The sequence below is a fragment of the Salvelinus alpinus genome, chromosome 22 (assembly GCF_045679555.1).
Source record: "Salvelinus alpinus chromosome 22, SLU_Salpinus.1, whole genome shotgun sequence".
In the NCBI taxonomy this organism is placed as follows: domain Eukaryota; kingdom Metazoa; phylum Chordata; class Actinopteri; order Salmoniformes; family Salmonidae; genus Salvelinus; species Salvelinus alpinus.
The window spans coordinates 4022666-4041409 of NC_092107.1; the positions used below are offsets into that span (position 1 = coordinate 4022666).

Consider the following 18744-nt stretch of genomic DNA (forward strand, 5'->3'; position numbering starts at 1 on the left):
TCTGACTCCCTCCCTGCCTATCTCCCTGCCTGTCTCCCTGCCTGTCTGTCTGACTCCCTCCCTGCCTATCTCCCTGCCTGTCTCCCTGCCTGTCTCCCTGCCTGACTCCCTCCCTGCCTATCTCCCTGCCTGTCTCCCTGCCTGTCTGTCTGTCTCCCTACCTGTCTGTCTGACTCCCTCCCTGCCTATCTCCCTGCCTGTCTCCCTGCCTGTCTGTTTGTCTGTCTGTCTGCCTCTCTCTCTCTCTCTCCTCTCTCCTCTTTCTCTCTTCAGAAAGATTATTGTGGTCCATGTATAATTCATCATATTTGATATGCTTAAAAAAGAGATGCCCCTGCACAAAGGGAAGGAAAATGAAAGATTAACGGAAGTGATTTATTGATGAGAGTAAAATGTATTAGGCTTCAGACAGAGTGCCAGCTAATGCACAACACATTGCACAACACATCTTAAACTGTCTGAATATGGCTGGGATCAGAATAAGAAAACCTAGCTGTAGGCCTAGATTAGATACAGCCCAAGATTCTTATTTCAAGGGAAAACAGTTTGTGTCAAAACATCAGCAAATCTAAAAACAATGTATAGTTTCAGAATGTGTTAAAAACCATAATGGATTGTCAGTCCTTGCATCCATAGTTCAAATTGGAAAGTGGTACATTTCCCCAGTCTCATCCCTAAGCTTTATAGACATTTGGCTGCAACACAATTCACAACAAAGGCTGAGGGAAAACAGTTGGTCTACATATCTGTGCGATAGTGAAACTCAATACACATGAGCACAGTTTACATGATTTGCACAGTTTACAAATCATGTAAACTGTGCTCATGTGTAGTGAGTTTCACTTACTGCCTAGTACACAAGGGTACAAAACTGTAAACCTCAATGATAAAAACAAAACTGTAAATAAACAACATTAAATAGATTTTTCTAATTAGATTTGACATTTCTTATTTAGATGATGTGAAAAGAACTAGTTGATGAGGTTCTGAGCTTGGAATTGATAGAATCATAGGATGAATCATCACAGCCAGAGACAATTAAATCAGCAGCTTGAATCTGCTGCTGAGTTCCAGAAAGCTACAAAGAATAATCTCACAACTCCCAAAGTCACATAAAAAAAGGGGCATTTTGGTAATTGTTTGTGCGTTTCAGAGATTTGTATCATACAAGGGGAAAAGGAAATACATTTACTTAGTAAGAGTTTTTAAACTTTCTGACTGTAATAATAAGCATTGATACAGACTGGTGTGGAAGAGCAAGAAGAAGAAGTATGTGAGGTTGTGTGAATAATTGGAAAGGTTCAACCTCTCAATAATGGTCTCACCCCATGCTGTGCTCTGTCAATCCTTCTCTAGGCAGGTCCTAATCAGTCATCTCACCTGGCTGTCAATTATCTCAGCTACAGGAAAGGGTTTTGTTATGTTAGGCACAAGCCAGCCCAAAAATTACATTAGTCTTTGCTCAACTTTCCTTCGGAAGAATGTAAAAAAATACAAAATATATTTTACTTCACTGTATCTGGATGTGCAGGACACAGACATTCTGTTTAACATTCAGCAGGTATGTAAGAGCACTGCTGGCTACCCCTGAGCCCATTTATTAACATCGGACAGATCAGGTAACTGGGCACAGAAAACAATTCAATGTCTATTCCACGTTGGTTTAAAGTAATTTAATTGAAATTACATGGAAACAACGTTGATTCAACCAGTGTGTGCCAGTAGGGTGCTCGTAATTATTCTAAACAGGTAGGGGTTTCCAGAATAACGGAAAACTGAAGTCAAGGGCCCACATTTGTAAAGTATCTCAGAGTAGGAGTGCTGTGCCCCCTTGTCCATGTAATCTTATTCATTATGACCTAATAGACAAAACAAATCCTAGATCAGCACTCATACTCTGAGAATATTTTTTTAGATGGGCCCTGGAGGTGAGGTGAAAGGAGAAGTGTTAAGGTGACATTGTAGGGTAAGCTAATATAAACTGACCTGTTCCAGGGGTAATCCATGTATCTCTATAAGACTGAAGCATTATTGAAACTTTATGATGCCAACGTCCGTGAGGTCCTATCTAATCAGAATCTGGCTTGATCTGTATTCAAGGATTATTACCTTTTCAGAACAGCCAAACACTGGTGCAAGAGAAAGAGCAACCTTTTATATTTTTTAAAGTAATGAAATGAACTTGTGTATTCCTCTCAAACATGATGACTCTGAATTCATCACAGTAAATATTGCTCTCTCTCTCTCTAAGAATTCAATTGACTAACATAAATGCCTGAAGTTACCCATTAAACATTGTTTTGATATTTTAGGATGTATAACAGTCCAGCAAAATGTCATGCCTAAATAATAAGCATATTTTGAGAGAGAAAGAGAGAGGGAGAGAGAGAGAGACATTGACTGACTGAGTGTGTGCTGTGAGAATAATGCAATGGTAATGTCTCTTACACAGATTCAGTTCACGGAGGCTGTATGAAAGCAGCTTTTATATACAGCTTTTAAAAGGCAGTAGCTCATACAAAGGTTTGGTGATAATGAGTAGAATGGTCTCTAGAGTTAAAGTTTCACATGATATAAAGCCCAGAGAGAAAGGCCAGAATTTGAGATCATTAAAGAGACTGCATATTGTGCATATGTAGCAGATGGGGATCTGTAAAGGTCCAGAGTTTGATTGTCGGAATGAGATGGATTGGGGGGAAAGAGATACAGCTAAGCAAGCACAGTGACGTCCTTTAAAATGGTCAGCTCAACCACTGGGGTCATTGTGGAGTACGCTTGGGGAGTGAATGTCGTAGATGGGGATCTGTGAAACTTACAGCACGAAAATGATGTTATAGAGGCCATTTCCTTAGTTAGTGACAAATATAAACAAATAATTTGTCATTTCTTTGGCATGGTCAGAATAAACTGCCAAGGGCTGGTTGAATGCAGAGGGGAGATGATGTAGTTTATTTGCGTTTCTGTCTTGCTTCGGTGTACTGGGGTGATGTCGATGTAAATGTGTCAACATATGAGGTGTTGGCAGCTGCATAGGCTATTCTCGTTGAGCGTGGCACCATACTGTTGACATTTTATCCACAACTCTCAGTCCATCGACGTTGTAATCTACTGGGAAGCCAAAATGTTCCCAAACTGGAGATTTAAACAATGATGGAGGATTCTCCAATTCTGGTTTATTGACCCCAACACTTGCCATCGCAGGGCCTACAGAACTAGTTCCCAGCTGCGCCTCACAAAAGGACATTTTAAAATGTGCCAATTAGGATGATAATTTTGATTACATCTTGCGCATAGGCTGTAGTTGTTTTAACGGAATAGCCTGAAATGTTTTTCAGTTCAGATTTACAACGCAACGTAGGCATAGAAACAATGTTGGCACTGCATCCCTTCAGAGAATAGATTTATCCAATAACAGAGTATGAGAGACTGGTGAGAGACCAGAGGCTGCTGTGTTGAATCACAATCATTTCCTGTCACGAACTCAAATACCTCACATCAAATCAAATCAAATTGTATTTGTCACATACACATGTTTAGCAGATGTTATTGCGGGTGTAGAGAAATGCTTGTGTTTCTAGCTCCAACATTGCAGTAATATCTAACAATTCATACACACAATACACACAACCTAAAAGTCAAATAATGGAATTAAGGAATATATAAATATTAGGATGAGCAATGTTGGAGTGGCATAGACTAAAATACAGTAGAATAGAATACAGTATATACATAGATGAGTAAAGCAAAAAATATGTAAACATTATTAAAGTGACTAGTGTTCCATAATCAAAGTGGCCAGTGATTTCAAGTCTATGTGTATGGGGCAGCAGCCTCTAAGATGCAGGGTTACGTAACCGGGTGGATGCCTTCTGCACCTCCACCTGTTATTTTGGCCTATTGTTTATGAAGTTTTTCTTTTGTTTTCTTTTTCTTTTGTTTATAAGTGTTTGTGTCAACACCCGCTACCAACTAGCCAGCTAGCTATCTAGGTTGCAATGGAACCCGCTTCTCCTGGAAGAGCTAAGGAACATTTCCAGCACTGTAGAAACAGTGTATATTACGCTTTGTCCACGACAATATTGACATTCTGGAGTTCCGATGTGGCAGTTGTTTGCTTGTGGAGGATTACAGGAATGAGGTGGCTATCCATAGCAAGCACATTTCTGTTCTCCCTGAACTTATGGGGAAAACGCACATTTGAACATTCTCAACTCCTGTCGCCGCTCGGGCCTGATGTATACTGCTAAGTGGACTGGAGTGTCTGCGAGAGGTTCGGAGCAGACTGACATAAGGAATAGCTTCACTGCACTCAACGACATCGTTGTCGAGTTCGGCTCCTTTCCCTGTCTCTGGATCTGACGGTGCACTGCCTGCTGCGGGAGGTCTGGACGTATCGCCGGGAGCAGCTGGCGTATGCTATCCTGCTTCTTGTGGGCCTCAACTAAATCTTGTAATAAATCATGTGGAAATTGAGCAAGTTGAGGTGACTAAACTGCTTGGAGTAACCCTGGATTGTAAACTGTCATGGTCAAAAAAATTGGGTAGTTGGGTATTGGGTAGTGTTATGAAATGTAATGTCATGTAGAATGTGTAATTGTATATAACTGCCTTAAAGTTTCTGGACCCCAGGAAGAGTAGGAAGAGTAGTAATGGGGATCCTTAATATACACAAATACAAAATAGCCTATAGGCCTTGTGTTTTTATTTAGTATTTTATTTTATTTTAATGTAACTGTACACACGTGAAATAGCCTGCACGCCAATCGCCAAATACAGAGGTAAAAAGGAGAATGCTTAATTAGTTAATATTAAGGCTGTATGAAAGGTTCTAGACCTACAGTCAGTGTCCAGATTTCAGTTTCTATTTAACCTATCTGAACAGTTGGCTACAGTTCCCTTGACTTGTCATAGGCCTATTTGAAGTCCCTGTCTTGTGACTGTTGCATTTATATAGTGCCTCACAATCACTGCACATAACATAACTGCTATCATCCTCTTTTACCATTTCAACAAATCTTCCACAAACATTACTTTTCTGGCCCTCCCTTCTCTTTATTTTCAACTCTCCAATTCACAGATTCTCTCTTATTGAATCAAACTCCGACATTGTCCTTTATGTCTCTGTGGATCAACCTTAACTTTTCTGTTGTTCCCAAAAGCATTTGGCGATTGGCGTGTAAGCTTTTTAGTGTGGATACAGTTAGGCCCTAAAGCTTACACATACACTAATGCCAGTTAGCCTAAAATAATTAAAGAAACACTTCAATGTAGCCTATGTAGCCTTTATTCAGCCTGCCCTCCACCCACAAGCCCATCATCCACACAATATTTAATGACCCTAAACCCGCCTGCAGGGACAGCGTGTTATGAGTCAACCCGGACATCGCTATTCTGTTGACAGTCTTTTGTATTCTGCAGTACTAATAAGAAACAAAGTAAAGGAGTGACACATTAAAGCTCTCATAACGCAAGTTTACTTTGTATCCTTGCTATATTTGTGTGCTGGTCAGAGGCAGGGAGATGAAGAGGGAGAGGAAGATGGAGAGGGAGAGGAAGATGGAGAGTAATGCCTTTTATGCTCTCAGGAATACTTAAAAGATGGAGACTCTTACTTAAAGTAGAGAATATCAAAGCAATAACACTCAAGCCCCAAACCACATGAAAAGCTGATGAGGCGTGACTGTAATTGTGGTATCATTAGAGAAACCCTGTGAATGCGAGAGACAGATGAATAACATTAACATCAACATGAACGTGAGACGTTTGCTGTTGTCTAATTACATGCACATATTCACCCCAATGGGATAATTCGGTACATTAAGAACTTCTACAAGAGCAGAGATGAGTGAGTAGGTAGGTGAGAGCCATGACAGAATGTTAAATAATTTCTTACTGAACCAACCAACCTCTACAACTGGGAAGGATGTGAGTGTGACATCACCACCCTAACATTAGTAGATTGTCTTGTTCTACCCAGCAAATCATAAACTTGAACTTACTCCATTGACCTTAATGTATGACTAAGTTAAAATTCGACTTGAGGAAGTTAGTATTCGCTTAGATTGGATGACACAGTATGTTATAGGGTTTTGTAGTCAACTGCAAAAAATAAAGTTGACTGTTTAGCTTTCAGATAACAGAAAAACAGGAACCTGGGCTTAAGAACTCCTCTGCTGAGGCACCAGTTGCAGAACCCCTGAAGACCTCTCAAGTCTGAAGTGTCTTAAATAAGTTAGCTGCCTTGTGCCTTCTTCAGCCTGCTTCTTAGAGTGACTGAGCTGAAGAAAGAGCCTTGTGCTTGGTGACTCACACACACACACACACACACACACACACACACACACACACACACACACACACACACACACACACACACACACACACACACACACACACACACACACACACACACACACACACACACACACACACACACACACAAACACCAGCCTTGTGTCTCTCAGAGAGACTGAGCCGAGAAGTCCTGCGCCTGCTTGGTGACACACATAGCCCCTGATGGAGAAAGACCCTGAAGCAACATGCCACAGAGAATAAATACTTTAAAGCACCGTCCTCATCCTCCATCCTCCCCTCCGAAGCATCAGAGATTTATGAAACGCCAGCAGAAGCATTGACAACCAGGAACTTTCATAAGGTTACTCTCCTCGTCTCCCGGCTAATGCTTTCAGTGTCACAGAATTGTTGTGCGTCTGCCCCGTCATCCTGATTCATGTTTTATGGAACAGTTTGGCTATTCAAATGTATTCAGATTTCACCTAGGATCTGTTCTGCCAAGAGGCACAGTCATAACGCTGTGATGTGAAAGCTTTGCCGGTCTTGTTTGCTGATGGCGTTTATATCACTTTGTTACTTTGTTCTTGTTCATCATAGCCTCTGTCTAGTTTTCTTTCCATCAATCAATCAAATAAAGGTATTTTGTAAAGCTCTTTTTACCTCAACAAAGTGCTTAACAGATATACTAAATACCCACTCTGCACACACTGGTTGAATCAACGTTGTTTCCAAGTCATTTCAACAACAAAAAATGTATGTGATTACGTTGAATGAACATGGAAAACAGATTGGATTTGCAAAAGTCAACAACATAAAGGACTTTTGGGAATGTATGTATCTTTTTCATCCAACTTTTAACCTAAATCCAATAACATGTTTCAAATATTTGTTGATTTCACGTTGAATTCACATTAGTTATAAAAATAAAGAGAGTCGCACACTCTCTATGTAAACTCCCAGTAATTTATTGGGTAAATCACCAATGTTTCGGCATCACTGGCACTGTGTATATATATATATATATATATATATATATATATATATATATATATATATATATATATATATATATATATATATATATATAGAGAGAGAGAGAGAGAGAGAGAGAGTATGCGACTGTCTTTATTTCTATAGCTTATAGTTTATTCGCCTTTAGTCAGCACCTCTACATAAAACAATTTTCTCTGGTTGTGCGTCAGCTCATGTTTTTTATTCAAATTCACATAGGTTGACAACTCAATCAAATATAAATCAAAACTGGATGTTGAAATTACATCTGTGTCCAGCAGGTATATAGTACTATGTTCATTAAGGTTAAGTGTTTGCACTCTATTTATTGTAACTGAAACACATCAATATGGAATGGAAGTTGGGCTAGTGCCCATATGGTTATTGTTTGCATTTACCAAGAACGATAAGCTGCACTTTTACTCTTTGATTGGCAAAGAACAACATTGTTGGTTGTTTTTTATGCAGTCTTAACTTAGCTTAGGTACCAGTCTCTTTAGCTAAGCCACTCCCTGTACTCCATGTCATGTGCCAAAGAGACTGGCCTTTCTGCCATTTTCAAATATGAACGTTCTATCATTAATGCGCTTGAGAAGAGCAGAGGATTTTAATTTGTTACTAATGCTATTTGAGGCTCCACATGTTTTCATGCCATGGAAAATATTGATGTTATTTGAAGCAATGAGCAACTCCGTCATAAATTCAGCGCATATTGAACATTGAGATTGGATGTTTAGAACGGTACAAAGTTTTTGTCAAATTAACGTAAAAAGTTGACATTTTTAGCATTTTAGCTAACCCTAACCCTCTTCCTATCCTTAACCGAATTATCCTAACTTGATACATTATTATCCTAACCTGCTACGTAAGTTCTCCTAACCTGCCACGAAAAGTCAAATCTGACGTTAATTTGACAAAGGCTGGATCCCATCTAGCCAAGACCTTTGGTAATGACAAGTAGTGGGAAGGAGTGGAATGTTAGCTAAAGAGACTGGTAGTCAGACTAGTTTTAACTACAGGACATGCTGGTTCAGCGTTATTCTCTCTAACTCTCTCTTCTCTCTAACTACTTCATTGGATAATTCCTCTGAAGAGGAGATTTTTTAGAGCCTTGTTGCTTCTCTATAATATCTGCTTAGTGGTCTGGTTAGGAAAACACTTGGGTGAAAATACAGAGTGTTGCAAGTTCAAATCCCAAAGAGTTCCAAAGGGTACTTCTGTATTTACACCTGCCAACAAACCCCTTAATGTCAATGGTAAAGATGTAGATGAAGTGAATTAAATTAACCATTTAAATCAAGCAAAGAAAATAGAATGTCTGTTTTTTGTTAGACTTGCATGCAGAGATATTGAAGTAAAAAAATAGAAAAATTATTCTGTCAAACTCATTCAGAGCTCAGGGAGCTCAATTCAGAAAGAGACCAACTACTACACACAAAAGGTTTCTGACTCAGAGAGACAAGGTATTGTACTGTAAACAGGAAATTGGGAGGGGGAACCATTGAGCAACAAAAACAGGTGTTACACACACACACGTTCATGTCAGTTACCTCAGGAAACTGGACATTAAAATGAAAAACTGTAGGTTACAATACATCGACCATGGAGAATGAGGCGGGATCATCAGGATGGAATCACATTAAGATATTCTTTTCTGAATAGCAAACAGAGATACTGTATACTGTGTATCATCACAAACAAGATTAGATTAGCAAGATTAGCAACCAAGCGCCTCTGGATATTAATTTATCAAACAATGAAGAATGTGAGTATGAATATGAGGGAACCAATTCCTTGAAAGACACAAGACCAACTCCAACGCCCCTCTTTGGAGGACAACTATAGACACAGGAGTAGCTAGAAATCATCTGAGCAACTCCAATTCCCTGATTTCCCCCCACTTCTCAGAAAGATACAACAATTCCAGACAGCCACCCGCTCTGGTCTCCATCCTCCCGCCTCATATCAGAAAGCCAAGGTCAGAGCAGCTCATCTCAGCCAAACAGGGTTGGCACGGAGACCACAGTGTCTGCACCTGCAGCACCAGAGAGCATGTCCTCACAGTGAAAACCAAGAGCTCCTGCTCCCCAGAGACAGACTGGGTCACAGCCATGATAGCATCAGAGAGAGAACCCTGCCAAGTGTGCTCCACAGAGCCAAATGTCCCTCTCTTTCTCTCTCTCTCTCCCTCCTGGACTGTTCTCTCTCTCTCCCTCTCTCTCTCTCTCTCCCTGAGTGGGGTTCTCTCTCTCTCTCTAAGTGTTGTTCTTTCACTCGCTCTCGTTGTCTTTCTCTACCTTACACTCTTTCACTCTTTGATTAATTCGCTTTCACCTCCTACTTCTGTTACTCACTCGAATCTTCTCACCCTGTCACTTCCACTCACTACTCTGACTCTGACTCCCTCTCTAGCTATCATCCTCTCCCCCTCCATTTCAGTGCAGGAACACCTGGCCAAACGGCGCATGGATTATGTCCTGCCACCATCTCCAAGGCAGGAGGCACTGCCACCAGACAAGACAACATCTGGCCATCAGGTGACTGACACACTACACTCTGCCTCTACACACTACACACTGACACACTACACTCTGCCTCTACACACTACACACTGACACACTACACTCTGACACACTACACTCTGACACACTACACTCTGCCTCTACACACTACACACTGACACACTACACTCTGCCTCTACACACTACACACTGACACACTACACTCTGACACACTACACTCTGACACACTACACTCTGCCTCTACACACTACACACTGACAAACTACACTCTGCCTCTACACACTACACACTGACACACTACACACTGACACACTACACTCTGCCTCTACACACTGACACACTACACTCTGCCTCTACACACTACACACTGACACACTACACTCTGCCTCTACACACTACACACTGACACACTACACTCTGCCTCTACACACTGACACACTACACTCTGCCTCTACACACTACACACTGACACACTACACACTGACACACTACACTCTGCCTCTACACACTGACACACTACACTCTGCCTCTACACACTACACACTGAAATACTACACTCTGCCTCTGCACACTACACACTGACACACTACACTCTACCCCTTTCACACTACACACTGACACACTACACTCTACCCCTTTCACACTACACACTGACACACTACACTCTACCCCCTTCACACTACACACTGACACACTACACTCTACCCCTTTCACACTACACACTGAAACACTACACTCTGCCTCTACACACTACACACTGACACACTACACTCTGCCTCTACACACTACACACTGAAACACTACACTCTGCCTCTGCACACTACACACTGACACACAACACTCTGCCTCTGCACACTACCCCTTTCACACTACACACTGACACACTACACTCTGCCTCTTTCACACTACACACTGACACACTACACTCTGCCTCTACACACTACACACTGACACACTACACTCTGCCTCTACACACTACACACTGACACACTACACTCTGCCTCTACACACTACACACTGACACACTACACTCTACCAATTTCACACTACACACTGACACACTACACTCTACCCCTTTCACACTACACACTGACACACGACACTCTACCTCTTTGGTTTCATTGCCAGCTATTGCACAGCCTGGCCATGACTGCAGCTATTGCAGGACAGTGCTTGGTAAAGGAAAGGTGATAGAAGATAGAGGTTAAAAGAGAGAAGTCCTTACCTGCCAGAATATACTGTCTATTGTGCTCCCCAGGAAGCCCTCCCTGGTTTCAGACGACAGGAGCTTGGGTCCCAGGATCGTCATGAACTCATCGAAGTCTACCTGCCCGTCTCCTAGACACACAGTATGACATGTTTAATCCCAAAGTTTAATTGCAAATCAGTAAGAAGGACAAAAACTTTATGTTAATTTGAGTCTGTGTTCTTTCCATTCTATACCTCTTCGCTCTCCTCCCTCCTCTTCCTCATTTCCCTGCAGAAGAGGTTGTGTGCTGCCTATGCAGGGTAATTCAATCTGCCCCTTCACTCTTCCTCTCCTCCCTCTCCCCTGACAGGGGTGACCTCCTTAAGGCACGCTGGCACTGTCACATTTGATGCCATCGATTGTCCCTCTCTGTGCCCATGCATTTTCAGAGTGGCTGACTGTCCCGCATCCTGCCTCATAACTGGGGACAGTCAGCCAGTGTAGCGAGTGCAGTCAGGGCCCCTGAGCTATCGTGATGGATGGATGAATGGATGGATGGATGGATGGATGTGATTTAAACCAAAAACACTTCCTAACAAAAGCAGCTGATGACAGGCTTCATGTATTACGAACATTACACCACTATAAAAAGCAAATGGAGCAATTGCAATGCTGAGATCTCGAACAAAGACCACAAGCTCCTAAGCAATCCACCAAGGGCATTCTGCTGAGCTGGATAACAATCTGAGGGATCGTTCTGAAAGTAGAACACATTATCAGATCAACTCAATGAGTCAATCCATATTTTATAGTGAATAGCTGGACTTTTGCAGCTGCTGCTCAGAGAGAAAGAATCAATGGCCATCCGTGAATGTGTCACGTGTCTCTAATTCACACAGCTGCTAGCTTGGCAAAGACAAAATAAACACCCTCAAATCCCATTTATCTGGCAATGTCCTTGGCTATGGATGCCTCCTCCGTTTGATCACCCTGGTCTTTTGTGTTGTGTCTACAGACATGAAAATGAGATGAGATTGAAGCAAATTGCTTTGAACAGAACACAAATGTACGTTTTTAAAACATCTCTCACTGTAATAATAGAGACTTAATAGCAACAACAATCCAGCCAACCCTTCTTATCTTGGCTAGCGAGTTTATCTCCTTCTGAAGGAATGTCTTCACTCAGTCACAGCGAGTGAAATCAACTGACATTGCAAAGGCATCGCAGATGAGAAATGGTCCTCCAGTTCTCCCCCTCTACCAAACCAACAGGGACTCATACATTGATTGCTGTCACACCTCAGAATGTACAAGCAATATCTATAACAAATATGACAGAGAGGTGCTCCTAGATGTTCTAACTTGCCATAGCAGGAGATGAAAGCAGTATTTCAAACAAACCTTTAACAGGAGGAGAAATTGTTTTGCTATTCATTCTTATCTCAAGTGGAGAGGCAATAGGAAGCAGTCCACATCTTTGAGCATTCAGTTATCACCTTTCTATCTTTCTCTGCACCATTCCAACACACTACAGTTTTTATTGCAATTCTGCCAAACAAAACAAAACAAACAAACAACAAACAGATGAGTGGAAAATGCAAGTTTAAAAAAAGACTAATGGGTGAAAAACTTGAATATTTTTCAATTATGTAGTGTTTTGAAACATAAGGCCAGCAAATGCCATATGTTACATAATGTGTATGGCTATTACAGTGGACACATCTAATGTTTCCACAGAAGGTGATGGCTTCCGATTTAAGAGTTTATTTCCAAAATGCTATAACCACCAATTCTGTACGTGTTTTCTTATCAGAAGTGATTGCTTATGGGTACCTTCATGTGTACCCATGTGTGAAAATGAAAATGTGTTTTTTGCATAACGCTAGCTTATTTCCATTGTTTAGCTGGAATGGAATGGTCGTATCCTGTATATTTGACAGTGATATGTGGTTGTCTCACCCAGCTATCTTAAGATGAATGCACTAATACTGTAATTCACTCTGGATAAGAGCATCTGCTAAATGACAAAAATGTCAAATGTAAATGTTTTACTTACAGATCTCATATTACTATATTGAAAACATTTGTAAAATGTTTTGTTAAATATGAATGTCACAAATATAGCATTCGTACAGTTCTTTATAAAAAGTAGTTATTTGTTACATTTGACTGTGTAAATCTTAGCAGTACTACTTATTTCTCTGAGACTGAAGCGGATATGTAGCATTTAGCAAAAAAACATGATTATTTGTCTATCTGAAATGACACCATCAAGTGATAGATTTTAAACAAACACATGTATGTCATTGAACAACCCCATGCCATGATTAGATAGTGAAAAAACACACTCTTTCATAAGACCTTTAAACAATTAGAGCTAATTTACCAACATCTTTGAAAATGTAGAGTGCCTTTCGGAAAGTATTCAGACGCCTTGACTTTTTCCACATTTTGTTATGTTACAGCCTTATTCTAAAATGGATTAAATTGTTTTTTTCACCTCATCAATCTACACACAATAGCCCATAATGGAGAAAAAAAATGAAATATCACATTTACATAAGTATTGAGACCCTTTGCTCAGTACTTTGTTGAAGCACCTTGTCAGCGATTATTCTTCATGGGTATGAAACGCTACAAACTTGGCACACCTGTATTAGGGGAGTTTCTCCCATCCTTCTCTGCAGATCCTCTCAAGCTCTTTCAGGTTGGATGGGGAGCGTTGCTGCACAGTTATTTTCGGTTCTCTCCAGAGATATTCAATCGGGTTCAAGTCCAGGCTCTGGCTGACCCACTCAAGGACATTCAGTGATGCTGCCACCACCATGCTTCACCGTAGGGATGGTGCCAGGTGGTGGTGCCAGGTGTCCAGATGTGACTGTTGGCATTCAGGCCAAAGAGTTCAGTCTTGGTTACATAAGACCAGAGAATCTTGTTTCTCATGGTCTGAGAGTCTTTAGGTTCCTTTTGGAAAACTCCAAGCGGACTGTCATGTGCCTTTTACTGAGGAGTAGCTTCCATTTGGCCACTACCATAAAGGCCTGATTGGTGGAGTGCTGCAGAGACGGTTGTCCTTCTGGAAGTGTCTCCCATCTCCACAGAGGAAGTGTGGAGCTCTGTCAGAGTGACCATCGGGTTCTTGGTCACCTCCCTGACCAAGGCCCTTCCCCCCCGATTGCTCAGTTTGGCCAGGCGGCCAGCTCTAGGAAGAGTCTTGGTGGTTCCAAACTTCTTTGATTTAAGAATGATGCAGGCCACTGTGTTCTTGGGGACCTTCAATGCTGCAGAAATGTTTTGGTACTCTTCCCCAGATCTGTGCCACGACACAATCCTGTCTTGGAGCTCCACGGACAATTATTTTGACCTCATGGCTTGGATTTAGCTCTGACATGCACTGTCAACTGTGGGACCTTATATAGACAGGTGTGTGCCTTTCCAAATCCAATCAATTGAATTTACCACAGGTGGACTCCAATCAAGTTGTAGAAACATCTCAAGGATGATAAATGGATACAGGATGCACCTGAGCTCAATTTTGAGTTTTGTAGCAAAGGGTCTGAAAACTTAAATAAATAAGGTATTTCTGTTTTTTGTTTTTAATACATTTGCAAAAAATTCTAAAAACCTGTTTTTGCTTTGTCATTATGTGGTATTGTATGTCGTTTGCTGAGGATTTTATTTATTTAATCCATTTTAGAATAAGGCTGTAACGTAACAAAATGTGGATAAAGTCAATGGGTCTGAATACTTCCTGAAGGCACTGTAGATCTTCTCTGTCAGGTAGGGACTGGCTTCAGTACAGAAACCACAGGCACCCTGTGTGACCTACTGTAATCACATGTGTTGTGTGTGTGCGTGCATGGCGCGTGCGTGTTTGTGCGTGAATGTGTTAGCGTAAATATGTGCAATTCGGTGTATTAAGATGAAATGGACCAAGGGACCACAGCCAACATGTTACACATCTACAGCTTAGAGATAGATATTGCTACAGTGGGACTATAGGATGTGTTAAGTGCTCCTCCGGTGTGTGTTTGGATAGTAGGATCCTTCATGCTTATTTAAAATGTAAAAGTCATGATTTGAATGTATGGTGCGAATGAGTGCACATTTCTGTGTGCATATAATGTACTGCATGTACATGAAAATGTGTGTGCATAATGGTGAATGAGTACTCATGTAAATGTATTGATTATGCTTGTGATTATGTAGTCATAGGTAGGCCCATGTGTATGAATGTGTAAAAAAGGAAGAACGGAATCGATTTATGTATATGTGTGTGTCTGATAGTGTGTCTATGACCCTGTCCCTGTCTTTGTGAGTGCGTGATCATGGTGTGAAAACAGGAAGGAAGGGATCTGTTTATGTTTAAATATGTGTGTGTGCGAGTAACAGAGTAGGTCCCGTTCCTGTCTCTCACTGGACTCGAACATGGGACCTTCTGTTACATGTGCAACTGCATGTGTCTGTGTACTGTAAATGTGTGAAATGTGCACTGAAGGTGACTCACCATCCATGTCTAGTCTCTGCATGATGATGGCCAGCTCCACCTCACTGGGCATGTATCCCAGAGACCTCATGGCCATGCCCAGCTCCTGCTTGGAGATGAACCCGTTCCCATCCCGGTCCAGCACTCTGAATGCCTCCCGGATCTCTGTCAACACAAACACACACAAGGAGAAGGGAGAGGAGAGGGAGCATCCACCATGGTTAGGGATTCTTTTAGCTCTGTGCCTTAGCTCAAGAACAATGCAAATGACATCTGCAATAACCGGTAGGCAACTTTTATGGTGGTGTCAAATAAGCTTGCCCTGTGTGTACGACAAGCCGATGTACTGTGTCTGTGTTACTCCTTCCCTTCAGTTTTTAACATACCCGTCAGCGCTGAGCCTAAAAGTAATCAGGCTCCGCTGTGCTTTTATGAATTCATATTTTATTAGTGTGTCTACAGAGAGGAGAGGTCTTATGACTGGGAGGCAGTAAGCAGGAATAAAGAGACAGAGAGAGAGAGAACTAGAGAGAGACAGAGAGAGAAAGAGAGAGAGGGTTAGAGAGAAAGAGAGAGGGGAAAGAGAGAGATGCAGAGAGATTGAAAGAGAGAAAGGCAGCCACGGGTATTTTTAATTAAAGGTACAATTTCAGATCTCTAAAGAACACTATGTTTGCATGGTATGCTTCAGCACACTACTGAATACTGAATAATTTGAGGATGGGTACTACTGGAATACATGGCTTTAACTCACCAGGACCAGGGAGAGAAAGAGGGAGTCACCCATGACCCAGTCTAACTCAAACATGAATCAAGTCCAAACGTGTTCCAGATATGGGATGCAATGTCATACACGTTTTGAGAACACAGGTGCTAACAATAACATGAATATTACGGGTCCAGTCTTGAAAAGACCATGCGATTAACAAAACATAGTGGTGGTAGAGTTCTTGGCTGAAACCATGAGAAAGAGCAAACAACAGGTTAACTTACACTTATTGTAGTCCAAAGATAACCCAAGCATGAAGTAAAGTTTCATCCTAGAGGTGACCTGCCCATGCGGCCAATCTTTAGCCTATCCTTGGTCAATCATCTGTCAATCATCTACTGAGAAGCTGTCATTCCTTCATAGCCAGTCAGGGGAGTAGGAATGATGTGGTGCTCTGAGCTGCAAGGAGGACAATGGTGTGTAAATGTAATGGTTTTTCTCTGTATTTAAATCACCTCGTAAAATGAGAAACTATTTTTGGGGTCATTAAAAGCCCTCAGATGTTACTGAGGGCTCAGGTTAGTCATTCTACCAGCCTCTGAACAGTATTTTGTTATTCCCTGCTTCCCAAAACATCTGGCCCGAGCAAACACACTTAGCCATTATCCCTCATAACGCAGTACAAAAGCTAGTTCCAACCAGACGCTTGTTTTAGAGAACACACACACACACACACATACACAGCATAACACAACAAACAGAGAACAACACAAGCACAATAAAGGTGTATGGATTTATTTTGGTACACTGAAATGAGCGTCTCATGAATAAGCCCATCAGGAGGAGCAGATCAGAACAGAGCAGTGAGTGACTCAGGCCTTTGTAGAGTAGGTTCCTGTGTCTGAGGACTCAGGCCTTTGTAGAGTAGGTTCCTGTGTCTGAGGACTCAGGCCTTTGTAGAGTAGGTTCCTGTGTCTGAGGACTCAGGCCTTTGTAGAGTAGGTTCCTGTGTCTGAGGACTCAGGCCTTTGTAGAGTAGGTTCCTGTGTCTGAGGACTCAGGCCTTTGTAGAGTAGGTTCCTGTGTCTGAGGACTCAGGCCTTTGTAGAGTAGGTTCCTGTGTCTGAGGACTCAGGCCTTTGTAGAGTAGGTTCCTGTGTCTGAGGACTCAGGCCTTTGTAGAGTAGGTTCCTGTGTCTGAGGACTCAGGCCTTTGTAGAGTAGGTTCCTGTGTCTGAGGACTCAGGCCTTTGTAGAGTAGGTTCCTGTGTCTGAGGACTCAGGCCTTTGTAGAGTAGGTTCCTGTGTCTGAGGACTCAGGCCTTTGTAGAGTAGGTTCCTGTGTCTGAGGACTCAGGCCTTTGTAGAGTAGGTTCCTGTGTCTGAGGACTCAGGCCTTTGTAGAGTAGGTTCCTGTGTCTGAGGACTCAAGCCTTTGTAGAGTAGGTTCCTGTGTCTGAGGACTCAGGCCTTTGTAGAGTAGGTTCCTGTGTCTGAGGACTCAGGCCTTTGTAGAGTAGGTTCCTGTGTCTGAGGACTCAGGCCTTTGTAGAGTAGGTTCCTGTGTCTGAGGACTCAGGCCTTTGTAGAGTAGGTTCCTGTGTCTGAGGACTCAGGCCTTTGTAGAGTAGGTTCCTGTGTCTGAGGACTCAGGCCTTTGTAGAGTAGGTTCCTGTGTCTGAGGACTCAGGCCTTTGTAGAGTAGGTTCCTGTGTCTGAGGACTCAGGCCTTTGTAGAGTAGGTTCCTGTGTCTGAGGACTCAAGCCTTTGTAGAGTAGGTTCCTGTGTCTGAGGACTCAGGCCTTTGTAGAGTAGGTTCCTGTGTCTGAGGACTCAGGCCTTTGTAGAGTAGGTTCCTGTGTCTGAGGACTCAGGCCTTTGTAGAGTAGGTTCCTGTGTCTGAGGACTCAGGCCTTTGTAGAGTAGGTTCCTGTGTCTGAGGACTCAGGCCTTTGTAGAGTAGGTTCCTGTGTCTGAGGACTCAGGCCTTTGTAGAGTAGGTTCCTGTGTCTGAGGACTCGGGCCCATTTGAACACAACAACAACATTCAGACCACGTGTCATATATTCATTCAGATCTCTTCCGCTATTTTGCTATTTCACGCACCACTGCTCCCATATCCATTAGGGCCCTCTTCTGATGCTCTGAAAACCAAAGCTTTACCGCGGAGAACGATGACAAAGAATGGATGACAAAGTACTACCAAAGGAACAGGAATACCTAAGGAACATTTCAGACAGAGAAATAAATCAGAGTAAAAAAATACTTTAGAGCCACTTCAACAGCACCCTGCTTTGCAATCTAGGCCGAGTGCATCAGCACGCTCATGTTCAGTAGGGCACACCGTAGTAAAACTTTTTACAATGTAAAACTTAAATATTTGTTCTAATTGGACAACTTCAAGTAGTAGCTCCTGGATTGAAAACATTTTCTCCCTACTAAACACTACTTATCCCTACTTTTCCAGTGTTTATACTGAGTGATATTTGCTATGTGATATAAAGTTAGTGCTGTCGGTGCTGTATGTCTCTG

General features: G+C 42.0%; 1 protein-coding gene across 2 annotated transcripts in view; it reads right to left on the reverse strand.

Moving 5' to 3' along the window:
- The window catches only part of LOC139548818 (calcium-binding protein 8-like), a 53180-nt gene that overhangs the window by 19104 nt on the left and 15332 nt on the right, over positions 1–18744 (reverse strand). For both annotated transcript variants that reach the window (XM_071358683.1, XM_071358682.1), the window contains exons 3-4: positions 15524–15667; positions 11053–11165 (exon numbers count right to left, since the gene is read on the reverse strand). In XM_071358683.1, coding sequence (XP_071214784.1) covers positions 11053–11165; positions 15524–15667 — 257 coding nt within the window. The remainder of the gene's footprint in view (positions 1–11052; positions 11166–15523; positions 15668–18744) is intronic.